Genomic DNA, 27000 nt, shown 5'->3' with positions numbered 1-27000 from the left:
CCTGTGGCTGGGATCCGACCGACTTTTGACAGTCAACCTCCGGCAGCGGAGCGGCCGAGCGGCGGCGGCGAGCGCACCAAGTGGTCGTGGAGCCGCGCACCGGTGTGCGGGGGTGGCGGCGGCCTGCCGGTTCCGGTGAGTGCGGAGGAGCGCGGGTCCGCGCGGCTGCGTCCGTGTGCGCGTGTCAGCCTCGGCCGTCCGCGGCGACCGACGGCCCCCCGAGCCCGATCCCGCAACCGTTCGCTCAGCCGCCTCGGCGACTGGGTGCTCCCCGCCGGCATCCGCGCGGCACCGGAGTGCGTGTGTGCGCGCCCAACCCAGGAATGGCTTAGGCGGGGGTGATGCTGCAGGGGCGCAGCTTTGAGTCCTAAGAGCAGAGCTTGGGTCGCCAGGGCCTCCTTCCCGTCTCAGCCTTTTTCTGTGATGTAAAACACCCTCCGGAACTCTTTTTTGTCTGCTTGCCGCGTTCTGGTGACCTCTGAGTAAGGTTCTCTCTTCTCTTCTCCAGAATACCCAGGGACAGCCTTCCTTACTTTACGCGGAAGCCAGGAACCTGTTCCTGGATTTTCTTCTTTTCCCTGGGTCCATTTCTGCCACGGGGAGGGCTGTTTGCAATACAGCCCGGGAGGAGTAGGCCCCAGCCCAGTTATGGAAACGTGTGCTGTGGTCATTCATTTCCCTTAAACCGGTACATGGTGAAGCTGTGATTTTTCTTTAGTGTCTTCTCAGCTCCCTTCCAAATTAGGACATCAAGCCCTGTGTATCCTTCATGTATGCCATTGCACACGTCCAATCGGATGGATTTTAAGATCTGAGAAGTATTTTTATATCGGCTTCTAAATTAGTCTCTTAAATAAATGCAGCAGTCTGAACGGTTTGCAGTTTGATCTTAGTGTTTTGGGTCTCTATTTCACAGTTTGTTCGTTCACTGACGTTTTGGTTTTATTTATTACTCAAATGCAATACCTGTTGTGATTGATGCCTATAGATTTTTTTGAGAGAGGATTAGCTTTATGTTGGTTATAAATATAACAGCAGTGTTTCTGAGGTCTCTACCCTTTCTTTGAACATGATGAAGATAAAATGTAGTAATGGGTAAGCCTGTACTGTAAACACCCCCACCCCACCCCCACCGCTGTTTTGCTCTGGAATTAGGCCTTTTGTGTCTCTGTCCTGAGGAGGCCCTTGCTTCTGCTGGAAAGCAGTGTGTCACAGTGGGGGGCAACGCCTGCTGGGTTTCCTCAGGTGGGAGTAAGCGTGCAAGAGACAAGCCCAGGCATGCCTGGCTGGGGGTTGCTTCAGTTTTCTGTGTTTGTTGCTGATTTTCTTTATCGGGTGTTTTGGTACCCTGCTCTGTCCTGTCTCCATGACCCGACAGCATCGATGACCTAGCCGAATCTGTGTGACAAGTTAGTGACTGACATGGTTAGTTATGACTGAGTAGTTAAACTATTTTAAAAGTTGGTTTTGCTTCTTTAGTTTGGTTGCCCACCTCCCCAATGCCCATAATCATCTTTGCTTTTTGGATGTCTTTTGTTTAGTTGGGAGAAATAATATTGTTTCAGAGAAACTTATTGTTTAAATGTTCCAAATCTGTATCACTTTTCTTTGTTTCTCCAGAGATATGGGCAGTTGACTATTAGCCCTTTCTAGCTGTTAGAGTTAATGAAAAGTACTGTTGATTTTTACGACTAATCATCTCTTCCTCTTGCGGCTCCTCCTCACTGTGTGTTTATCAAATGTGGCAAGTAGACTTTTACTTTTTTAAAGAGCCCTTGAGTCATTTTAGTAAACCTGTTACTGCCCTAGCCCACACATCTTCATCACAGATGGAAATCTCAGCAGCCGATGACACCACATCCTATTGACCAAGAAAAGTTTTAACAATACTGGGAGTGGAGGCAAGTGTAGACTTTGAATGAGGATTCTAATTTAGGTAATTAGAACCTGGACTACGTGAAGATGTTCACCGTGGTACATTTTTTTAAGTGGTTAGAACTAAAAGATGCCGCCTGAATGGGTAGCAGGAGGAATCAGGGATAGAGTTAATGAGGGAGTGGGATATAGTGGGTCTTTTTAGTCTTTCGAGACAGGGTTTCTCTGCATATCTTTGGCTGCCCTGGAACTCACTCTGTAGACCAAGCTTGCCTTGAAGTCACAGAGATCTGCCTGCTTCTGCCTCCCGAGGGCTGGGATAAAAGGCACCACCACTGCCCGACCATAGTGGGTCTTTTCTGAGGAAAAATGAATAGAGTGCCTTGGTTTCTTTTTTGTTGCTATGATAAAATACCCTGGCAGAAGCCACTTAAGGGAGAAAGGGTTTATCTATTTTGTCTGACAGTGTAAGGCACAGTTACCGTAGTGGGGTAGTCTAGGCAGCAGGAGCCTGAGGCAGCTGCTCACACTGTCATGGTAGGCTGTCTCATGGGCCCACAGTCAGGAGAACAATGCGAGTGTAGTTCTGCCTCCTTTTGATGCCGTCCAGGACCGTGCTGTGGTACTGCCTACTTTTAGGATAGGTCTTCCCACCTCAACCTAATTAAGAAAATCCCTAATAGGCATGACTATGACCAACCTAATCTGGATCACCCCTTATTGAGGCTCCTTTTCTAGGTAATTCCAGATCCTGCAAAATTGACAATTGGAATTATAACCATCACTGAGTGTATCCTTTAGAAAGCAAAGGGAATGATACAAATGGCCTATAAGTCACCACAGGGCTTAGGATAGTATGGTCCATTAGTTGGTTGGACACTATTTAATCTGGATGCTTTATCTTGAGTGTGTGATTTATCTCCAGATGGAGAGCAGGTATTTTAAACTTACAAGGGTCTCAGGAGTGTAGTCAAAGGCTGTGTGGAGTAGAGTCACCATCCCAAGGCCTTCTTTAGTCAGTGCCCCTAGGAGGGCTGAAGGGGCCCTGGGAAGGCTGGCCTGGGTATAGTGTTTTTGGCACCAGACAGGTGGTTGTGTGCAGTGGAGGGCGTGGGTGTAGTGTTGCCAGATTATCCTTCTATTGCTGGATTCTGTGAAGCTTTTAATTTTTAAATATTGACAATTTATTTAACTTACAAACAAAAGCAAAACAAAACTGTCTTCCAAACAGCTCACTGTGCCATCCGGGGTCTACAGGCTGCCCCTGTTCACTGTGCCTTGCAGAACTTTAATGCCGTCCTCTTCCTAGATTTCACCCACCTTCTAACTCGTTGTAGCAATGCCTTAAAGATCTGATAGGTGGCTGGGTGTGGCTGTGCAGGACTGTAATTCTGGCACTTGGGGGGTGGAGTCAAGAAGTTAAAGTCATTCTCAGCAAATTGGAAGCCATCCTGGACTGTGTGAGACCCTGTCCTAAAAAAACGGTGGCTGGTAACATGGCTCAGTGGGTAAAGTGCTTGCTATCCCTCCTAGGTACATGCATGTGTGTACAGGTGGAAGAAGAGCTTGTGTCATGTTGCACATACATACTCAACACGCAGTAAAAACAAATAAGACAAAATGCATAAAAGAAAAGAAAAGAAAAGAAAAGAAAAGAAAAGGAGAGAGAGTCTTAGAGGTGATGATCTTTTCACTCTTTGGCATCCTCTGGGTGGAAGAGCTTCTCACTGGGTGGGTGGCTTTCCCTCCTTTGTTTCTTTCCTGCCTGTTTGTTTTGGTTGTGCATAGCCCCATCAAGAGTGGCTCAGCATTCCAGAGAGAAGGGTTTGGAGGATGACCTTTGATGGTCAGTTCCAGCCATGTGACTTTTCAACTTAATTGGACATGGATGCAATGCTGCTAATGTCCATGGCCATAGGGATGGCGTTTGGAACTGAGCCAAGCAAAATAAAAAGCAAATCTCAGAAGCTGTTCTCAGTCAGTGAGGATAAGCAGGCAGGGAATGTCTGCTAGGCCAAGGTTAAGGAGAGATGCTCCAAAGGTGGGTTTAGAGAAGAGAAAGACGTTGGTGTCGTTTCTATGTCTATTGCTGAGATCTCATTTCCATTTTCTTCCCTGGTTGCTTTAGGTTTGAAGACGCCACCCCTGATCACCCACTGGATTATGCCCGTGGCTTTCCTACCTGATGATTCTCTTGCAGCAGGCTGGACTTCCTCCACCTAAGCGACCCTCGACCTCTCCTCCTATGTCAGTGGCTGCCAGGTCCACAAGGACCTTGCAGCTTCCACCACAGAAGCCGTTTGGGCAGGAGGCATCCTTGCCTCTGGCAGGGGAAGAGGAGTTAGCTAAGGGAGGGGAGCCAGACTCTGCCCTGGAGGAGCTCTGTAAGCCCCTCTTCTGCAAACTCTGCAATGTCACCTTGAACTCTGCTCAGCAAGCCCAGGCACACTATCAGGTAAGAAGAAAGGGAAGTGACTGTCAGTGGGGTGAGCTTTCCAGGTGCTGTTTGGGTAGATGGTGTTAGTGGGGTGAGCTTTCCAGGTGCTGTTTGGGTAGATGGTGTTAGTGGGGTGAGCTTTCCGGGTGCTGTTTGGGTAGATGGTGTTAGTGGGGTGAGCTTTCCGGGTGCTGTTTGGGTAGATGGTGTTAGTGGGGTGAGCTTTCCGGGTGCTGTTTGGGTAGATGGTGTTAGTGGGGTGAGCTTTCCGGGTGCTGTTTGGGTAGATGGTGTCAGTGGGGTGAGCTTTCCGGGTGCTGTTTGGGTAGATGGTGTTAGTGGGGTGAGCTTTCCAGGTGCTGTTTGGGTAGATGGTATTACTGGGTGAGCATTTTGGGAGCTGTTTTGTTAGATGATGCCTTAGGGTTTCTTTTGCTGTGAAGAGAAACCATAACCGTGGCAACTCTTAAAACATTTAACTGGAGGTGTCTTGCAGTTCAGAGATTCGGTCCATTATTGTCATGGTGGGAACCATGATGGCATGTAGGTAGACATGATGCTGGAGAAGTAGCTGAAAGTTCTACATCTGGATGAGCTGGAAGCAGGAAGGGCAATGCCACACTGGGCCTGGCTTGAGCATCTGAGACCTCAAAGCCTGCCCCCAGTGATGCGCATGTTCCAACAAAGCCACACCTACTCCAACAAGTCCACATCTCCAATAGTGCTCTTCCTTTGAGCCTGTGGGGTCATTTTCATTCAAACCACCGCAGATGGTGTTTGGTGGCTGGTTTGTTAGAGGGTGTCAGTGGGGGTGACCATTCTGGGTGTTGGGTGGAGAAGGTGTCAGTGGGGTGAACATTTTGGGCATTGTGTAGCCACAAGTTACCCTCCAGGTATGGACAGTTGAGACTGGAAAACTCAGAAGTCGGGAGGAGAGTGCCATGTTTCATACAGTGGGTTCTGCCCAGGGATCCAAGGAGAAGTGTACTGTATGAATTCAGTGTAAAATTGTTCTGAAGGTTGTACAGCTTGCATCAGTTCAAGGCCACCTACCACACGATTCTTGTACTTCTCTTACTTCAGGCTTTTCTTCTGCACCCTATCATAGCTGAGCAAATATGGTGTCTTTTTATAGAGAGAATAATATGATACTCAATTATTGAGTCTTTTTTTTTTTTTTTTTTGTCTTTTGAGACAGAGTTTCTCTGTGGCTTTGGAGCCTGTCCTGGAACTAGCTCTTGTAGACCAGGCTGGCCTCGAACTCACAGAGATCCGCCTGCCTCTGCCTCCCGAGTGCTGGGATTAAAGGCGTGCGCCACCACTGCCTGGCTCAATTATTGAGTCTTACCTTCCTCATAAACATACCTTAGTTTCTTTTAGTCTTCTGAATGAACTGATACTAAATATTAAGATGTAAAGCATTTTATCTCTGTAGAATAGCTTGTGGAAAAGGCCATTATAAAGGGTATTATTACCTAAGAATAAATGGGGAACTAAGAGAAGATAGAGGGTTTTATTTTTAAATTTTTATCTTATTTTTAGTTACGTGGGTTTTTTTTTGTGGCATGAACATGTATGCTAGTGTGTATGCATATATGCACATAGGTGTCTGCAGAAGCCAGAATAAGATGGTGTGTCCCTTGAGGTTGGAATTGCATGTGGTTATGAGCCTCCTGATATGGGTCCTGGGAAGCAAACTCCAGTCCTCTGCCAGAGCTGCAAACACTCGTAACTGCTGAGCCATCTCTCCCCAGTATTTCTTTTTACTTTATACTGTTGTCTGTATACAATTTGGTGTTTTTCTGTTTTGGAGAAAAGAGACCTGAAGATATGGGGCTGGAGAGATGGCTCAGAAGTGAAGAGCACCGACTGTTTTTCCAGAGGTCCTGAGTTCAATTCCCAGCAACCACATGGTGGCTCACAGCCATCTATAATGGAATCTGGTACCCTCTTCTGGCATGCAAGCATACATGGAAGGAATGTTGTATACATAATAAATAAATCTTAAAAAAGAGAGAGAGAGAGAGAGAGAGAGAGAGAGAGAGAGAGACCTGAAGATAAAAACCCTCTTTGTATGGAGGGTTATCTCCTAAACCACTGTTGATTTAGTTTTTGATCGCTGCTAAGGCCACATGGCAGAAAGCTGTTGGTTATAACATATTGCACTTGGGAGGTGGAGGGCAGGGGAGTAGGAAGCCAAGGAAACCCTCAGCTGCTGAGCGACTTTGAAGTTAACCTGGGCTACAGGAGATCTTCTAGCACCTCCCTGCAATACCCCTCCAAAAAAGAAAGTAGAGCCTAATTTAAAAAAAAAAAAGATGTTTGGGTATTACAATGCGTGTTTCTAAGTTAGCTGTGAAGCAAAGATTTGAATGAGGCCAATGTTATTGGTGATTGTTAGGATGAACCTCTCCTTTCTTTAAAGCAAGGCAGAGGAGTTTGTGTGTCTGTATCAGTGTGGAAGAGGACAACCTTAGACGTGAACTTTGGATTGTACGTGCATGGCGTGTGTGTACATGTTCCTGTGTGTGGGTGCACGTGTGTGTGGCATATTTGGAGGGCAGAGGTCCATGTTGGGTGTTTTCTTCAATCACTCTTTACCATATTTTCTGAGATAGGGTCTCTTCCCATGCTCAGAGCTCACAGCTTGGCTGGTGGGCCCGTGAGAGCTCCAACGGTCTGCCCGTCTCCCTGCTTCCTCAGGGCTAGTTTGGTCTACACAGCAAGTTCTAGACTAGCCAGAGCAACTTAGAGAGATCCCTTCTTAAAAACAAGCAAACAGAAACTAAATGTGAATGCCAGGATCCCAACTCGGGTCCCCTGCTCACGAGCCAAAGGCTTTACTGACAGGAGTCATCTCTTCGCTGTCCGAGATTCGGATTTCTTTCAGAGAAGTAGTTACTATGAGAGTGAATCAAAGAACGTGTAATCAGAGCATGATCATGTGGAATGGAGATGAACATGACCCAACACGGAAGGAAACCCTAGCAGTATTAGCCTGGAGCCAGGAATGGTGGCACCTGTAACTCTTGCATTTGGGAGGCGGAGGCAGAAGGGCCCATAGTTCAAGGCGCATTCTTGCCACTTAGTAGCCAGGAACTCCAGAGCATCCTGGGGCTGCTTGAGACCCTGTTCACATAAAACAGAAATGTCAGACTGAAAGATGGGTCAGTTTGTAGGGATCAGTGGGTGGTGATAAAAGATAACCATTAGAGGCAAGCGTGCCCCCAGGGTGTGAGGACCCACTAGGCTCTAGTGCGGGTGGAGGGGCAGTGAGTGCAGACTAGTAAAAACCAACGGTTTACAATGAAAGGAGAGGGCAGGTGTCAAGCTTTATTTCAAGATGAAAAAACCTGCTTTGTGATTGTTGTTTCAGGGTGATATCATGGGCATACATCTGTTGGTGCAGTCACGTGCTCATAAGTGAAAAGGCCCTGTGTGAATGCACTCTCTGAATTACCTAACCCTCTTTGGTGAGCTGATGCCGCTGAAATCGAAGCTTCCTATTGCTCGGTGTGGTAAACAGCCATTGTTCACTGGAGTCCGACTGTATCACATTCCAGTACTCAGGATACAGTGGCGATTGCTCTGTAAACCTTCCCCTCACCCTCCTCTCTGTTTCTCCTGACATCTTCATGTTTCTGATCAGGGGCTGCCTTCTCGAGCCGAGGGTGGGCATCGTGGATGGTGTATATTCCAGGCTGTTTAGCCCAGTCATTTAGCTTTTTAGCAGCCTCGGCTGAGTCATTTATTTTTTAATGAGGCTATCTAATTTTTCCACTTTTAAAATTATGGCTTTGCTTATAACTTAATTTAAAATCAGGTTTTTGGAAGAGAAATGAATTTTCATTTTATTGAAATTTGTCTGCATGCTCAGATTACTTAGTGCAAGCTTGGCATGAAGAAATATAATAGGATTTCATCAGCATAAATGCCCAGAGGAAGAGTTACTTTGAGGAGGAGAGTAGCAGGAAGTATTTTTACATTTATGTATGTGTATTTTTTACATTATGTATGTGTATGTGTGTATGGGGTCGAATTCAGGTTATCAGACTTCATCTGATGAGCCGTCTTGCATATAAACAGAGACTGCTCGTTCATTTTTCTGGCTGCCCAGACCTGAATAATAACACAGAAACTATATTAATTACAATATTGTTTGACCAATAGCTTAGGCATATTTCTAGCTAGCTCTTACATCTTAAATTAACCCATTTTTTTTTTTTATTAATCTGTGTATTGCCACAAGGTTGTGACCTGCTGGTAAGGTTCTGGCTGAGTCTGATGTCTTTCTCCTTCTGCAGGCAGCTGCATAGCGTCTCTCTGACTCTGCCTACTCTCCCTCTCTATCTCTTCCAGCCTGGCTATATTCTGCTCTACTGTAGGCTGAAACAGCTTCTTTTATTAACCAATGGTAGTAAAACATACTCACAGTACATAGAGGGGAATCCCACATCAGGTTCCTGTTGTTTAGAGTGTTTTGGTTTAATGTTTCTATTGCTGTGATAAAATACCATAACCAAAGGCAGGGTGGGAGAAGGTTTATTTCAGCTTACCATTCTCAGGGTACACTCCATTACTGAGGGAAATCAGGGTAAGAACTAAAGCAAAGACCATGGAGGAATGCTGCTTATTGGCTTGATCCTTATGGTTTGCTTGGTGTGCTTTCTTAACACCCCTGAATCATCTGCCAAAGGGTAGTACCACTCTCAGTGGGGTGGGCCCTGCTGTCAATCATTAAGAAGATGCACTACGGATTTCTCTACAGACCAGTCTTCTGAAAGCATCTTCCCAGATAGTTGAGACTGTGTCAAGTTGACAAAAACCAACCTGGACAACTGACCACTTGTTATTTAACACACAAGTGCATCACTTATTAAAGCATAACCTGTCCTTTCCTATTCATCCCCATGATCTCATATAAATATCATATTATAAACATAGTATAACGTTAAAAGTCCCTCAGTCTTTAAAAGTTTCACTACTTTAAAGGCCTAAGTTTTCTTTAAAAATTCAACATCTCTTAAAAGTTCAAAGTTTCTCTGAAATATCTAAAGACTTTCTGAAATGGGCCTCCTAGCTGTGGGTTCCTGTAAAATAGGGAAAAAAAAGTTAAATACTTTCTTACTCCAAAAGGAAAGAAGCAGGACACAGTTAGCATTCAAAACCAGAGCAAGACCGAAGTCTGAAAGCGTGAAGCTCAATGTCCAACATGTGGGACTCACGGTCTTCTGTGTTCCCAGGGCCTGAGCAGCTCCAGCTCTCTGGCTCTGCCATCTACAGCACACACAGCGTGTCTCACAGGCTCAGGCGGGCTCCACTCCACAGCTGCTTCTGTTGTTAGTGGTCTTCCCCTGGTGTTGGCATCTCAAATGTATTGGTGTTTCCTCTGGAGCTGGGCTGCACCTTCACCAAAAACCTCTTGTGGGCTCTCTTTAGGGACTTGACTCACCCCAGCTTCTCTTCATAATCCCTTCAATCCTGGAGCTTCTGTTACAACTGAGGCTTCACCTTCCCCTGTAGCCTCTCCTTGCCTCTCACAGTGCCAAGCCTCAGCTGCTCTGCTCCCATGAGCCTTTCATGCCTTCAGACCGGTACCGGTACCACTTGAGAAACTTACACATTACCAAGTTAGGCTGCCAGTGTAGAGTGCAGCCTTGGCCCCCTCTGGACGACAGCTTGTGTGTGTAGACTCCAAGGAAACGCTCCCCAGAAGACTTCACCTCAATGATGCCAGTCTCTATTATTCATAACTGATTCTTCAGCCCCTGCTGTCCAGCAAAGCAAAGGTTTTACTTCTCTGGCTCTGTTCTCTTGTTAATCACAGCCGATTCTTCAGATGCTGCTGACCAGAACAACAGGTTCTTAAATCAGAACAATGAATGTCCCTGATAGAGACAGTAAGCGGCTCTCAGACGTCCCTCTGAACCTCACAAGCCGGGCCTCCATCCTCTACACTTACCTCAGCATTATCTGCATTATCTTCTAAGTTCCCACAATAGCTCAGTAGGCTCTGAGTACCCCATTTTTCTTGAGTCCAGTTCCAAAGTCCTTCCCAGTCCTCCCCAAACACAGCATAGTCAGGCCTGTCACAGCAACTCCCCACTCCTGACACTAGTTTGTGTCTCCGTTAGGTCTCCATTGCTGTGACAAACCACCATGACCACAACTAAGTTGGGGGGGGGTGGTATTTCACCTTATCAACTCTCAGCTTACACTTCATCACTGAGGGAAGTCAGAACAGGACCTTAAAGCAGGAACTGATGCAGAGGACATGGAAGAGTGTTGCTTATTGGTTTCCTCCTCCTGGCTTGCTCAGTTTGCTCTCTTATACACCCCAGGACCAACTGCCCTGTGTTGGTACTTCCCCTTACTCAGTGGGCTGGGCCCTTCCACATCAGTTGTTAACCAAGAAAATGCTCCATAGACTTCCCTAAAGGCCCATCTTCAAGGAAGCCTTTTGCATTAAGATTTCCTCTTTTCAGATACATCTAGGTTGTATCAAGTTGACAAAACCCAGCCAGCACAAATATGCAAAACCGTATTTCATTTTTTCTTTCCGAGACAGGGTTTCTCTGTGTAGCTTTGGAGCCTGTCCTGGAACTAGCTCTTGTAGACCAGGCTGGCCTCGAACTCACAGAGATCCGCCTGCCTCTGCCTCCCGAGTGCTGGGATTAAAGGCGTGCGCCACCCCCGCCTCCGTGTTTCAGTTTGTTGCATTGGAGGGCTGTACTGAGTGAAGAAATGCAGCTGCTTCAGGGTTGCAGCTCCTTGGACAGTGACCAGGACCTTGTCTGAGTACATGAAACTTCATCTCTCCAAGGATGCTCTCCTACATCCAGACACCAGTTTGTCTGTTTGCTTGGCCGGCACTGACGATTAAGCTAGTGCCCTTGTACATGCTAGGAAAGTCCTTTACTACTGAGCCACATCCCCAGCCTTTTAAACTTCGTCTCACCAAGTTGCCCAGCTGAACTTGAACTAACAGTTGTCCTGCCTCAGCCTCCCCAGCCGTTGAATTACAAGAGTACCACCAGGCCCGACTCCCTAGTATCTTAAAGGATCCTCATAAGAATAATTCAACCAATAGATGAGGTCAAAGAAAATGATCCTCGGGTACAGATGTGATTTTTATTACACTGGAAGCTTGGTCCATTTACCTGAGGAGGAACCCTTGCTGGTTCTCTTGTACTGCTGTGTGGATGGCAAGTGCTTCCAGTCTTTGCTTTGGCCCCATTATGGGACAGCAACTCTCCTTACCCAGTTACCAACTGGATCCCGGCAGCCTGCTGTTTCTCCAGTTGAGTCTGCTTCTCATTTCCCCCTTCAGAGAAACGTCTTTGCTTGGGACCAGTTGGGCTCTCCATCCTGTGCTTTGGGTTTTACCAGCTGTTCCCGTCTCTTTACTTTCAGACTATAAAAAACTCGGTCTAGGTCTCTTTGAATATATTGAAATACCAACAGCAACCTTCCCTTTATTTTTTCTTTTTAAGAAAAATTATTTATTCTTCAAAAATTTCATACATATACAATGTATCTTGGTCATATACCCTAAGTTTCCCTTCCAGCTCCTCTCTGGCACCTTCTCAACATGCCCCACTTCCACTTCCACCTTCATGTCTTCTTGTTTTCTTCTCTCTCTCTCTATCTATCTATCTATCTATCTATCTATCTATCTATCTATCTATCTATCTATCTATCTATCTAATTAAGACAGGGTCTCAATTTGTAGCTCTGACTGTCTTGGAACTCACTCTGTAGACCAGTCTGGCTTTGAACTCACAGAGATTCACCTGTCTCTGCCTCCCAAGTGATGGGATCAGAGGTGTGTGCCACCATGGCCAACTCATTTTTATTACATACTGTTTTATTATTCATTGAGTTTTCACATCTGTATACAATGTATTTTGATTATATTTACCTCCCATTCCCTCCTTCAGCCCCTGCATCCTTGTTTCCCTCCCAACTCCATGTCCTTTTCTTTTCTTTTTCTTTTTAAAAAATTAAGTCACCAAGTCCGATTACGTGTTTGGGTATGGGGCCACCCACTGCTCATCCATTGGGAACTGGGCAGCTTAGTAGAGTCCACGCCTATGAAGATCAGTGACTCCACCCCCCCCCCCCCCCCCCGAAGCTATCACCTGCCAGTAGCATCTCAGCTAGAGGTGGGACGTCATGCACCCTCCACAGCATGCCCGGGTGGTGCCTGGCTTGATCTCGTGTAAGTCTTCTGGAGGTAACTACGGCTGCTCTGGGTTCATGTGTGCGTACTCAGAAGGCAGCGTTTCTCAGCCCTCCTCCTCACTCTCCAGCTGTTAAGTTCTTTCTGCCCCCCTTTCCACCGTGTTCCCTGGTCCTTTTGGGGTCACCAGTGGCCTGGTAGGCCAACTTTAGTCGTGTTTACGTCTTGGTGACATTTGGTACTGGTAACTTTCCCACTTAAACAACTTTTAAAAAAATATCTTTTTACTCAAAGTAATGTCTGTGCATCAAAGGCGTCCTTTGATGTCAGAGTGGGATGCCGGCCGACCTCGCACACATGGTCTGTGTCTTGTCTTTCTGCTCCGCTCTGTTCTGCTTTGTAGCTCTCAGCTTGGATTGGCTGCAGTTTCATGGTTTACCCTATGAAGCTGGGTCCTAATTTTGCCTAGTCTATTACAAAGCGAGTGTTCCGTGCTCTGTTTGCAGGTTGATTCCAGTTGTTGGAGGCTGACCTTGGGCTTTTGCATCCTCGTGAATAAGGAACACTGTCCAGCACAGTTGTTTCCTTCCGTTTCCATCTAGAGTTGTGGTCCAGACACCCAGGTGGTCAGTGGACAACATCGAAATTGCTCCCAGTTAATGTCTTCTTTATTTTGATCCATACGTGGATTATAAACTTGAAATTGTGTCATTTCCCTTGACTTTCTGTTCGGTTTCTTGAAAACAGGAAGAAGAATCCTACGGCTAAAGAAATCCACTGCCATCTTTTCTCTCTGTATCACCTCTTCAGTCTTTCTTTTTCTTGTTTTAATTACTTCATTGCGTGAAGTTCACTGATTTGCTCTTTTGATTTGTGTTGTTTTTGATCATGACTCCATGTGTAGCCTTTCCTATTTCCTGGAGTTTTTCTTTTGCTTTTCTTTCCTTCTTCCTCTTATTTCATGTTTATAATAGTTGCCTCCACAAACTCCCACCCACATTATCACACAGAATGTTCCTTTTTAAAAAAATCTTAGATTTCTCTATCTTACTCCATTTTTTTACCCATTTGCCCTCTGAATTGCTCCATACAACTGTTTCTTGGATAACTATTTTCTAAATATTATTATTTTATTTTGTGTTCGCTAAGGTTTCTATTGCTGTGAAGACACCATGATCACGCCAACTCTTATAAGGAAAACACTTAATTGAGGGTGCTCGCTTACAGTTTCCGAGGTTCAGCCCATTATCATCATGGCAGGGAGCATGGCAGTATCCAGCCAGACAAAGTGCTGGAGAAATAGCTGATAGTGCCACACCCTGCAGGCAACAGGAAGCTGACTGACAGTCTCAGTGAGGGAAGCTTGAGCAGAAGAGACCTCAAAACCCGCCCCCACAGTGGGGCCATTTTTTTCCCAAATCACCACACTCCTGTAAGGTTTTAGGCTTTTATTTGTTGAGTCTGAAATTTCACATTGGTGGATGTGTTAGTTCTGGGCCTTTAAATTTTGTTCTGGGCGGCACTAGCAGACCCCTCTTATCTGTTTTCATTTGTTTTCTATGCTCTGGAGACAGTAAATTTTTTTTTTTTAAAATATATCCTCTATGCCCCCCCCCCCCTCAGAAACCTTGCAATCCCTATTCCTTGACTGAGGACTTTCCTCCCCCCTCACGATTTATTGACATATAATGATGTACTGACAAACATTTTGGATTTTTGCCTGCTATTTTTATGCAGTGTCTCTGTTTGTCCCTGAGGCTGCCATTCTGTGACCCTTCCTCCTCCAGGGTTGCCAGACACTGTGGATGATACCACTCCTGTATGTATCATGTTTTGTTTTCTTTTTTTTTTTTTTTTTTGTTTTTCGAGATAGGGTTTCCCTGTAGTTTCTAGAGCCTGTCCTGGAACTAGCTCTTGTAGACCAGGCTGGCCTCGAACTCAGAGATCCGCCTGCCTCTGCCTCCCGAGTGCTGGGATTAAAGGCGTGCGCCACCACCGCCCGGCTCTGTATCATGTTTTCTTTCTTTCTTTTTTTTTTTTTAAGGTTGAAGATTTATTCAGGGGATTATGAAGGGGGAAAGGGGGAGGCGGGGGGAGGGAAAAAGGGGGGAGGGAGAAAGAGACAGGGGGAAGTGGAGAAGTGGGGAGAGAGGCAGAAGTGAAGCTGCCTCTCTGAGAGGAAGATGGAAAAGAGCTGTATCATGTTTTCTTACACACGCATTTACAAGTTAAACTAAGCATGTGTGCACATGGTTGTAACTCCTGTTGTCTGGGGGTGTCAGTGACTGTAGCATGGACCTTCCTGTTGTTGCTGGTTTTTACTCTTACTCGTTGGCTCTTGGGGGGCTACCACCCAGCTCCCAAGTAATTACATGGAGGGTTATTCTTACTTACGAATGTCTGGCCTTAGTGTATCCCATCTACCTTTTGCCTTTGGGCTTTTACCTTTCTTTATTTCCGTACATCTTCTTTCCTTCTTATTCCTTGTCTGGCTGTGTAGCTGGGTGGCTGGCCCCTTCTTTTCTTGCTTCTTGATCCTCTCTTCCTTCCCCCGATTTCTCTTCCTATTCATTCTCTTTGCCTGCCAGCCCCGCCTATCCTTTCTCCTACCCAGCTATTGGCTGTTCAGCTCTTTATTAGACCAATCAGGTGTTTTAGACAGGCAAAGTAACACAGCTTCGCAGAGTTAAACAACACAACATAAAAGAATGACACATATTTGCATCATTAAACAAATATTCCTCAGCCTAAACAAATATAGCATATCTTAAAATAATATTCTGTACCACTTTCTTTCCTTCACAATTCATGGGTAAATCTGTCTTCAGCGTTGGCATGAACCATCCCAGCACATAATTTTTCCTTTCCTTATTAAGCTGAGAACTTTTACCTTTTCACTTCATGGGAATGCTTACCCGTTTCTCTTTGTCATGCATGAATACCAGCTTTGTAGCGCTTATACCAAGGTGTGCCATCATGATGTGAAATGAGGGCTCCTGGCACACAGGTGTTGTGATACGGTGGCATTTATCGTGTAAATACAGTTGTGATAATACAGTGGTTGGTGACTGTGGACTGAGGTGGTAGCAGGTTGAGCATAGGCGTACCAGAGGAAGGGATGAGTCACATCCAGGCAGATGAAGCATGGCAGCTGGACATTTTACTATGCTCCTCATAACTGCAAGCATTTTAAAATATGTGGGTCTCTGTTCCTGGAGTTCGCTGTGTAATGTAATGTAGTAATACACCAAAGTGAAACCGAAGGGTGAGAGCTGGCCGCTTTACCTCTCCCGTCCGTTCTAGTTATTATTTCACTTAGTTTAATTTTAGAACTGATCTCGATTTGAAATATTATGTTGATTTTATTTATATATTTGTTTTTGTTGTTTGAGATGGGGTCTCATTATATAGTCTTGGTTGTCTTGAAACTTACTCCATAAACCAGGCTGGGCTTGTATCACTGAGATCTGCCTGTTTCTGCCTCCAAAGTGCTGAGATTAAAAGTGTGTGTCTAGATCCATCCATTTACCTGCAAATTTCAGGATGTCATTATTATTATTATTATTATTATTATTATTATTATTATTTTACCACTGAGTAGTACTCTAATGTGTAAATGTGCCACACTTTCTTTATTCATTCTTCAGTTGAGAGGCATTTAGGTTGTTTCCAGGTTCTGGCTATGACAAATGATGCTGCTGTGAACATAGTTGAGCACATGTCCTTGTGGTATGATTGAGCATCCTTTGGGTATATACGCCACAGTGGTATTGCTGGGTCTTGAGGTAGGGTGTTTCCTAATTTTCTGAGAAATCGCCATACTGATCAGGTAATCCAGACCCAGAAAGACAAATATAATATGTACTCACTTATAAGTGACTTTTAGACATAAAGCAAAGAAAAACCAGGCTACAATTCACAATCCCAGAGAACCTAGACAACAGAGAGGACCCTAAAGAGACAGACATACATGGTATAGGAAGGAGAAGAAGGCAAGATCTGAGTAAATTGGGAGTGTGGGGATCACGGGAGAGGGTAGAAGGGAGAGGGAAGAAGAGAGGGGAACAGAGAAAAATGTATAGCTCAATAAAAACAATAAAAAATGTGTCACCTCACCCCCTGGTTTTATATATATATATATATAAATATATATATTTTTAATTTGATATCCATCCTTTAAGTAGTGAGGCTTTTGATTAATTATTCCTTATCCAGAGCATCCTTTTTTAATAGGATACCAATTAATAATATGACGTCATGAATTTGAGAGTGACGCTAGTGTTTATTGTGTAGTAAAATAGTTGTTCCGTGTTTATTTTACAACCTGTCTGATAGTTGATATTAGAGACACATCCTGTTTCTGCTTTTTTTCCCCTCTCTTTCTTGGTTTTTCGAGACAGGGTTTTTCTGTGTAACAGCCCTGGCTGCCCTAGAACTAGCTCTTGTAGACCAGGCTGTCCTCGAATTTACTGAAATCCAACTGCCTCTCCCTTCCGAGTGCTGGGATTAAAGGCTTGTGCCACCAACGCCTGGCTGGGTGGCTTTTGACACAGCACCTTCAAGTCAGTACGTATCAGGTAGTCTAAACAGTTCCCCGTGCCTGATCTTGTTTTGTTTGTTAGTTTTGTTGTTTGTTTGGTTTTTTTATGTAGATAAGCCTAGCAGTTGGGAGCTGGAGGCGGGGTGGCCACCTGTTCTACTTGGCTTCGTAGTGAGTTCCAAGCCAGCCTGAGCTACCTAAGCCTACAGAAGCAACAGCAAACTCAGCCAAAGCGAGCCAAAGAGCGAACACGGATGGAAACCGTCTGCGCTCTGCGCTCAGCTGTTTCTGTCTCACCCGCTGTCTGCACATAGCTCCCCCTGCCTCTGGTGCCCAATCCAAAATGAAATTTACATGTAATTTTAATGTCTTCTTTAGTTTAGGCAGGCCATTCCTCCGCCACCTCCTCTTTGTGTTTGTCTTCGTTAACGACCTTACAGGTTTTGTAGAGTGAGTGGTCCAGACTTTGCCTTATTTACTTGGGTTCAGGGTTTGTGGTTTGGGGTGATGGTACTACAGACACCGTCCTGCTGCATGAGCCACGAGAGGTTCTCATGGTGTTAATTGTCTCTCAATTAAGGTGGTGCCTACAAAGATCTCCTTAGGGAAAAAAAAAACGTTGTTTATCTGTTGAATAAGGATTAGATGGAGAGATATTTTGAGGTCACAAGTGTGTTTTTATCATCACACTTTTGCTCGTTAGGATGATTTCCATCAGCAGTGGCTGTTAATTACAGTGGGGTTTGCCAGATAGTGTGGAGGGGAAGCAGTGGTGCTGGGGATGGGACCAGGACTCTGTTCCTGCGAGGCCTGTGCTCTCATCACTGAGCTGTGTTTTTAACCCCTTCTCAATTCTTGATTTTGCGGTACTCCTGTGTTTGCTGCTCTAGTTGGTGGCGTGAACCTGGAGAGGAGGGTCTAAAAATGAGGCGGACTAAAGAAAGCTTCATGCAATAGTAAATTTCATTCAGAGCTCCATACAGTTTCTACTTTGAGGGTGAAGGAGAGTCACTGAGTAAGATGTACAATCTCAAGTTCAAGCCCACGTGTGGCAGAAGCATGTTTTTCCATAGAAGCTCATGAATAACAACATCTAAAGTAAACTCCCTCCTATCTGCTATACCTGGGGGGAATATGAAAACACATCCCAAGAGCAGTTCGGTGTTTTGAAGAAACTGAGGTCACAAGACTCTTGTCTTGTTTTCTTGGACTGTTCCCACAACCGCTCAGAATTCCCCTCGCACAACTCCATTCTTGCACCAGTTCTGACACTCCTGTCACCTAGGCAGGCCTTGATCTTGTGTGATTTTCTGTCTTTCCTCAGTCTCCCAACTAACTGGAATTACAGGTGTGGACTACCACGTCTCTTTTGTTTGTTTGGTTTTGAGATGGGATCCCACTACACAGCCCTTGCTGACCTGGAACTCACTCTGTAGACTAGGCTGGCCTTGAACTCACAGAGATCCACTTGCCACTGCCACCTTAGTGCTGTGTTAAAAGGCGTGTACCACATGACCATCTACCATCTTGTCTTTCAAAAAGTGTTTCAGTGACCCCATTCCCCCCAACTCTATGTCTTCCTCCTCTGACCCCCTTGGGTCCCAGTGACCCCGTTTTCCCCTGACCAACTCTGTGTCCTCCTCTTCTCTGGAAGCTCTTCTGTGCAGCCTGTCTCATTTCCTCCACCGCCCACTTTCCATCCTTTCCTTAGTCCAACCCACGTGACTTTCCACGTTGCTCCATGGAAGTGATCCTTCCCAAGACTGATTTTTGACCTCTGTCTTTTCCAGTTCCCACATCAGTTTGTTCTGACTTTGCTTGTTTTAGGCTCCTTTCCTATTTGTACCCTCGTGTTTTCCTTGAGTTGTCTGTTGCTCTAGCAAAGACTTCAAGCACTGTATTGAGCAGGTATGGAAAGAGTGGACAAATCAGTGTTTTGTTCCTGATGGTAATGAAAATGCCTTGGGACTCGTCTGAGAGCTGACATGGTTACCTTCTCAGAGAAGCCTCCCTGGCACAGACAGAAATAGGACACCCTGTGGTTTCCTAGTTTTGTTCTTTAAAATTATTCCCACCACAATACCTGATTCTTTTCTCCAACCAGTATTTATGGGTTACCTGTTGTATATCAGAAAGCACTCTGGGCATGGCAGAAAGCAGGATGGTGGAGGTCCTTCTTTTTAAGGAGTCTTTTTAAGAGGAGGGGAAAAAGACAAACAAATCATCGGGTTTGGGGCTGTGGTACTGTGATAAAGTGACATCAGGTGATGTGGTCATGTGATCGACACATGTATACATGGGCAGCACGCGGTGGCATTCATGAGCTGTCTTGAAAGCTGACACTTCACGAAGAGAATGATCCAGACTTGCAGAAAGCTAAAAAGCCAAATTCCTGGGCAGAATTCACAGCAGGATAAAGGCCCTGAAGCCAGCAGCTCAGGAAAGCAGGCCAACAAGATAGGAGAATGGCAGACAGGGGCAGGAGTACTTAGGGAGACACAAATATAGGAGGTGGGCGGGGTCAGAGCAGGTAGGACCTTAAAACACCTATCTATGAGACTTCCATAGATTTTCTTTGGTGCTGGGGAATCAAACCTAGGTCTTGCCCATGCTGGGCAAGCACTCCCCTGCTGAGTACATACATAGCCAATAGTGGATTAAGAGAGGGAGGCTACGTGGTTTGGTTTATGCCTTCAGTCATCACTGGTTTATGAGAATTACAAAGGGACCAGACTGAGAGCCAAGCGGGAGGAGCTGTTGCTGCAGGTACCAGGTGTCTGCAGTTTGTGTCACTATATGGTTGGTATAACCGAGAAAAGAGGAACGGCTGGAGACGGGCTTGGAGACAGGCTACTAGGACTCGCCCGAGTATTAGATGTGCCGGGTTTATGGAAGTGTGATTTAAGCACAAGAGGGCCTCAGCAGCTTTCTGAAGTAATGGGCGGGTGGTGGCATTTATGGATATGTGGATGACTTGGACGGTGGTTAAATGCCCTGTTGGAAGGAATCAAGGAAGCAAGAAGATACTTGGGAATGTGACTGTGAAGGTCAGAGACGTGGCCCCAATCTGGGGTCATTGTCTTAGGGCTGGGTGGTAGCTCAGTTGAAGAACGTGTGCACCAAGCCTCGGGTTGATCTTCATCCCTGCAGAAACTGAACATGGTAGAGGCAGGAGGAGAACGCACTCAAGGTCCTCTTCAGCCGCACAGTGAGTTCCAGGGCAGCTGTGCTGTGAGAGACTATCTAAAACAACAGCAGAGGACCACCCACTCACCCCCTTCACGTTTATTCATTGTCTCATGACTTTGTGAGGCCGGCCGGGCAGATGCACTAGAGCTGGAGTGCAGACAGAGGAGAGAGCCCAGGGTGGCCTGGGGCTCTGCAGAGTTCAAGGGCTGGTAGAGGAGGAGCCCTGTGAGGAGGAAAGAGGGAGCCGCAGAGGAGAGAACTTGCTGAGAAGGACCGTTTCTGGGGCGTCGGAGATCAATGGCGGTGTGCTGTCTAGAGCTCCCTGAAGGCACTACCATAGAGGGGAGCATAACCTTGACTCTGGTTGTCCCATGGGGATGGTATAGCTAGAACATTTGGATGGCAGGAGATGAAGCTGAGCCGTGTGCTAGTCCTTAGTTCACTCCAGGGAGTAAGCAGGTTGTGGATGTTAAGTGTTGGTATGTAGGTTTAAATTTTACAGCGTGGTTTAGCAAGTAATGAACTGTTTTACCTGTACTCAGTGTGCTTTTGAAGATTTTACTTTTGTGCGTATGTGTGTATGTGTGTGTGTGTACATGCCTGCATGAATGTATATGCATCGTGTGTGTGTGTGTGTGTGTGTGTGTGTGTGTGTGTGTGTGTGTGTAGAGCCTACAGAGGCCAGCACCGCTCTCGTAGAACTGAAGGTACAGGTGCTTGTGAGCTGCCTGATGTGGGCGCTAGAAGCTGAGCCCAGGTTCTCCATAGAAGCAGGGAGCTATTTGAATTTCTGGGTCGTCCTTCCAGCCCCACCACAGTGCTTTTCATCTTTCCCACCAGTTGCTGTTTATTTATCAGCACATATACTCGTGTCAGTTTTAACAACGACAACCAAAACGTGGTGAGAAAGGCCATTCTGACTGGGCCACCATGATGCTTGGTAAGGGCTGTGCTGAGCCGGTTTCAAGCCGTGGTCTGCTGGTGCTTCTGTCTGAAGGTGTGTGCCCACCCCCACTCAGCTCCTCCACTGTCCGGTATGGGTGATCGCAGAGTCCTGCAGGGTCTCTGAGCAGTGAATGAACTGAGGTTCATCAGAGCCCTCTCTATGAAGTGACTCTCCATTGGTGCTATTTTTGTAAAAATCATTGGATTAGCTATCTCATGATTTGATTCTGAAGTCTCTTAGATCAGAGCATCGCAAGATTCCTGCTGATGCGGTGTGTGAATGGTGACGAGCCCCGGGGAGGATGTGGCACCCAGGAGTGCGAGGCTTCTGTAGAAACTCAGAGGAAATTAATTTCTTTGGCTTCAGTTTTTTATCTTCTCCTGATAAATATAACTGTTCCCTTAGAAACAGATAGTAGACTCTGCCCTGCTTAGTTGTTATTGATACCTGACACAACCCTGGGAAGAGGGAATCTCAGTTGAAGGGTTGCTTCCATCAGGTCGGCCTGTGACCCTGTCAGTGAGAGCTTGTCTTGATTGATGATGAGGAAGAGGAAGAGGAGGAGGAGGGTCTGGACTGTGGAAGAAAGCCGCTGAGCATGAGCCAGGAAGCAGTGTTCCTCTATGGTTTCTGTTTGAGATCCTGCCCTGCTTCAATTCCTGCTCGGACTCCGTGGTGCACTATGACCTGGAAGTGTAAGCTCTTGGTCATGGCATTTACCACAGTGCAGACTCCAACCTACGACAGGCTCCCTGGCGTCAGTACTGGCGAGGGTCAGTTGACTGCACGCTTGTGCGCGTCCACTGATTGCCACCTGATAAACTGTCCTTTTTGTGTTTCCCTCCAGGGTAAAAACCATGGCAAGAAACTCCGAAATTATTATGCAGCTAACAGCTGTCCTCCTCCAGCCAGGGTGAGCAGCGTGGTAGAGCCTGTAGCCACACCCCTCCTTCCTGTCCCGCCACAGGTGAGGCAGAGCAGTGTGAAGTGGCCGTCACATGCATGTTGTCATGAGTACAGATCCTATGACTCTGTCTGTCAGGGCCAGTCTGGGCGACAACACCCTGGAAGGTTCTTGGTACTCTTAACCCCTTGAGCTGTGCCCTGCCAGTATTTGATCCTTGAGATCTCTCATTGGACTCGACCGTGATGTATGAGAGGATGGAAAAATAGTTATGTCTATTTTTATATAACTTTGAGAATTCTAGGTTAAATGACCATGTGATAGCTAGGCTTGGCCCTGGGGGAATAATTGAAGGGCTGGATAGATGGCTCAGTGGTTAAGGGCACTTATGGCGCATGCGGAGGATCTGGATTCTGTTCCAAGCGCCCACATGGTGGCTCAACTGTCTGTCCCTCCAGTTCCTAGTCTGGTACATGGGATACACATAATACATGTAGCTAACAAACTCATGTGTATAAAGTCTAAAAAAATTCCACTAAAATATTACTTATCTTGAATGCTTTTGATGGTGGCTTAAATCCTGCACACTAGATGAGTCTATAATTGGTTTTGTTCTAGTGCCGGGCCCTGGCCTCATTTAGTATTTGCCATTACTTGGAAGTGTTAGCCTTATTATTCAAAGCGTGGTCCATGGGCCAGCCGCGTGGGCCTCATGGGGCTTTATTAAAAGCCTGGGAAAGCTCAGTAACTTTCCATGATGTCGCATAGTTTGAAATGTTGCAGAGCAAAAAATTTTATCATCTTAGTGTTCCCAACTACCAAGGTATGATGTTACTTTCCTGAGTGTTTCTCTGCTTAAAATGTGTGTAGGTGCCCCTGCTGGGCCTCCTCCCCAGACTTACAGAGAATAAAATACATTAAAAATGGCAGCAGGGGCACTTCCAGCCGAGTGGTTTTCACATTAGGGGTTCCTTCAGGATAGGTGCTCTGGAGTCAGGGGGCTGTGCCCTTCCTCCTTGGGAAACAGCCCCGCCCACCTTGTCTGTTTAGCAGGAACCTCTGTGAAATATGAAGATGTCGTACTCTCTCCCCAGTCTTCTCTTCCAGGTCATACAGTGCTGTTTTTTTGAACTGTTCTAGATAAGGTGTGGTTTCCACAATCTTAACCATATGTTCATTTCTAGCCAAAATTTGCTTTGTAATAATTTTTGTTGGCCCAATGGAATTTAATTCTGACGGCGTTTGGTTTCTTTTACTTGTTATCTGGCTTCACTAAGTCTTTCCCCCCTGGTTATTTACCCACCCGTGGTTTGGAGAGTTTGTAGGACTGGGGCTTTCAAGACTTTGCAGCTTTAGTCTAGGCGGGCTGCTCGGTACACAGTTGGTGCTCAGTAAGTGTTTGCTGGTGGATTTGGAGCAGACTTCCCTCTCTCTGGGAAGATTTTAGCCTTACTTACTGCCTCCTGCCCTAAATGTCCACACTTTAAAAACATTTCTTCAGTAGAGATAGCATCATCCTAGTTGGTTCATAGGTAGTTGGAATCCAAAATGGGATAAAGGATCTCCCAGTCTCTCCCCTGGAATTGCTTTCTTCTTACAAGACTCAGTGCCTGCGGCCCTGCCCTAGCCTTTGGCTCTGTTCTGAAGGATCTCGGAGGAGTGGGAAGGTGTAACTGTTCTGTGTCTTTACTGGCAGGTGGGCTCCTGCAGGCCAGGGGGCAGAGTGATCCTGGCCACTGAGAACGACTACTGTAAACTATGCGATGCCTCCTTCAGCTCCCCTGCAGTGGCACAGGCCCACTACCAGGGGAAGAACCACGCCAAGAGACTTCGTCTGGCTGAAGCTCAGAGCAACTCGTTCTCGTAGGTATTGCCGTTGTCTCTGAGACCAGATTGTTATGGGAGAGCAGCTGTGTTTAAAGGAGATGAAAGGGAGCCCTGTTTGGATGTCTCACGCATTTCAAATTTATTTTCTCCAGGGACTCTGCAGAGGCAGGGCAAAGGCGGACCCGGAAGGAAGGGAGTGAATTTAAGATGGTGGCCTCCAGGAGGAATATGTACACAGTCCAGAACAATTCAGGTATCCTGCATGTTCCCATGTACCTTGCAGGTGTAAACAAATCTGCAAATGATAGCAGTAGATAGCTCCAAGAAATCAGGTCAGTGATTGTTTTACCGAATTGCTCTGCTGGCTGCCTAGACTGCTGTTTCTTTCTGATGTTCTTTCTTCCTTATTTGGTATATTACTTACATTACTTTTAAACCTTAGTGTTTTATAATTCCTCTTATAATTATTGGTTTTTAAAATATTTGTCAGAAGAAATATGCAAAGCACATTAGATAATGGGCCCTTTAAGGGCTGGGAAGATGGTGCAGTCATGCAAGCTTGAGGACCCAAGTTTGATCCCAAGCACATATGGGAAAAGCCAGACACAGCAATTCACACCTCTAGCCTCAGGTGGAGATGGCGGGTCCCTGGAGCTCACTGGCCAAACAGCCTAGCTGAGTCAGCAAGCTCCAGGGGCAGTGAGATTGCATCTCAAAACATCAAGTGGAGAGAGATTGAGGAAGACACTTGGTGTGCTCATACCATGCTCAGGTCTGGTCTACTGGGGGAAGGGTGACTTTTGACCAGGTAGTGAATGACGGTTACCTGTGACGTTCTCGTGATGTGCACGTTCAGTGGGGAGCCTTGTGTCTACGGAAGTGCTCTGCGTTCATCCTAGTCCCGGCAGCCACAGCCTCCAGCACTGCATGCCGGCAGAGGCCATTTGCATGAACAGTAAAACAAAACCAAGTTTCAGTGGATGACAGGCGGCAGCTAGTGACATCACAGAAGCAGAAACCCTGTGGTCTGATGAGTGCAGTCCCAGTGCATTGCTAGTGAGGACCAAAGTCAACAAAAGACAAAGATGGTGGGGCTGGATTTCAAAAACTAGGTGAGATGAAAGAGCCTCCCATAGCTGTGTTAATGTCAAGGAAAATGCACTTTAGGGTGCGGGTGGCAGAGATTATGTTCTCTATGTAGATAATAAAAATACAGAGATGGCTGGAGTGAAGGGTCTTACTATGTTGCCCACACTGGCTTCAGATTTGCTACACTCTTTCTGCCTCAGACTCCCAAGTGCTGAATTACAGGCCCAAGCCACCATGCTTGGCTACAGTCTTTAAACGCTGTATTTATTTTTAAGAGCCAGAAGCATTTAGAACCTGGGCTTGTCTCTGTCGTCAGTACCCCGACACTAGTTGGAGAATCGTTTTATGTTTATAGATTGAACTTGTATATGTGTATAGTTTAAAAAAACAGTCCATTTTCCTCTCCTTTATTTAAACTTAGAGTTGGCATTGGAATTTAGAATTGTTTATTACAATGAGAACTGGTGGGTTGTTTTTACCAAGTGGGCATTCTGAGTATTTACCTGTGTGTGCGTGCGCAGGCATGTAAAGGTGTGTTAAGGCTAAGATCAATTTGGGGATACCTTTTTCTATTGCTCTCTAGCTATTTTTTGAGCTCACTGATCGACTGGGTTAGCTTGGTAGTGTGTCCCCACGATCCTCCTGCCTCCGCCTTCCTGCACTGGGGTTACAGGCACAGGCCACAGTGCCTGGCTTTCCTGTGGGTGTTGGAGAACTGAGCTCAGAGTCTTCAGCCAGTCCCTGATTATTCCACTTCTGCAGGTCCTTACTTCAATGCCCGCTCTCGGCAGAGGATCCCACGCGATCTCGCCATGTGCGTGACTCCTAGTGGCCAGTTTTACTGTTCGATGTGTAATGTTGGCGCTGGTGAAGAAGTCGAGTTCCGGCAGCATCTGGAGAGCAAGCAGCACAAGAGCAAAGTGTCTGAACAGCGGTACAGGAGCGAGATGGAGAACCTGGGCTACGTGTAGTGATGGCCGCCCGCGCTCATGGAGAAACTGGTCCTGCCTGTTGTTTGCCTTCTGTCAGCCTGCCTTGCTTTGTGTTCCCCTTGATACATACATTCCTCATTGCTCTGCTTAGGATGGGTATCTGCAGTGGGGGTTGAGCGGATGATGGGCTCTTCTGGAAAATACCGCACATACTGTAAGCGACTTATAGTAGGTGATCTCCTGCCCCGTCAGAAGTAACTTTTTACCTTGGCCAAGTTCTATTTCACCAGGCGCAGCCTGGCTGCCTAGAGCTACGACCATTTGAAAACGGCATCGACTTTTGCAGTTTTAGTTTTATGCATATTAGGTGAAAACTTGACTTCGGTTTGTTCTTCAGATTATAGTAAAAAGATAAACAGATTCCCATTTCTTGACGTTCCTGGGGAGCCATCACCCCGGTGTGGTGCCAGGCCAGTACATGTGCTGTTATGGTGTGTTCTTGGGTCTCTGCAACAGTTCGTCCCCTATGGCGTGTCTCTCTGTAACTGACACGCAGGCTCTTTTGAATCCAGACACTTCCAGGAGACTTAGGTTCTTTTGAAGCTGTGACTTTGTCTCCACTTGTGGATTGCACACATTTAATCCTCTTATTTGGGTCAGTTTGTTTGCTGAGGTCATCTCATGCCCTGGTTGGACTGTCAGTCTGAGACCCAGATTTGACTATCTAATGAGTTGAAGATGGATATTCTTTTAAAAAAATATATTTTCAGATGATTCAAGGAAATGCATGGATGTGTTTGTGATTTCAATTTGGGAATTATATTTTCACTGATAATTGCGTGAACGCATCATTATCTTGTGGCTTTTTGATGATTGTGTCCTGGCACCGCCCTGGCAGGTGATGGCGCTCCTGGGAAGTACCACTCTCGGCTATTTCTTCCATGGAAAGTTTTCTTTTTCTTTTTCTTTTTCTTTTTTTTTAAAAGCTGATCAAGTTTCAGTGTCCTTTCCAGTAGAAAAACACACAGACGTCGTGTTTTCTTCTTTACCTTCTTGAAGAGACTGAGAACACAGATGGC

General features: G+C 46.1%; 1 protein-coding gene across 2 annotated transcripts; it reads left to right on the top strand.

The window, feature by feature from the left end:
• Positions 1 to 26071, top strand: Zmat3 (zinc finger matrin-type 3). 2 transcript variants are annotated; one of them, XM_038347858.1, is made up of 6 exons: positions 1 to 135; positions 4004 to 4330; positions 22017 to 22082; positions 23770 to 23936; positions 24053 to 24153; positions 25752 to 26071. In XM_038347858.1, exons 2-6 carry the CDS (start codon positions 4061 to 4063, stop codon positions 25958 to 25960), a joined length of 813 nt encoding a protein of 270 aa, XP_038203786.1. In that variant the 5' UTR covers positions 1 to 135; positions 4004 to 4060; the 3' UTR covers positions 25961 to 26071. The 2 variants fall into 2 exon arrangements, with proteins under 2 accessions (XP_038203786.1, XP_038203785.1); XM_038347857.1 differs by having other exon boundaries at positions 22017 to 22136.
• Positions 26072 to 27000: the final 929 nt, after the last annotated feature.

The sequence above is a fragment of the Arvicola amphibius genome, chromosome 11 (assembly GCF_903992535.2).
Source record: "Arvicola amphibius chromosome 11, mArvAmp1.2, whole genome shotgun sequence".
Classification (NCBI taxonomy): Eukaryota; Metazoa; Chordata; class Mammalia; order Rodentia; family Cricetidae; genus Arvicola; species Arvicola amphibius.
Note: the sequence above shows the minus strand (reverse complement) of the source record. Positions and strands in the feature narration are given on the sequence as shown.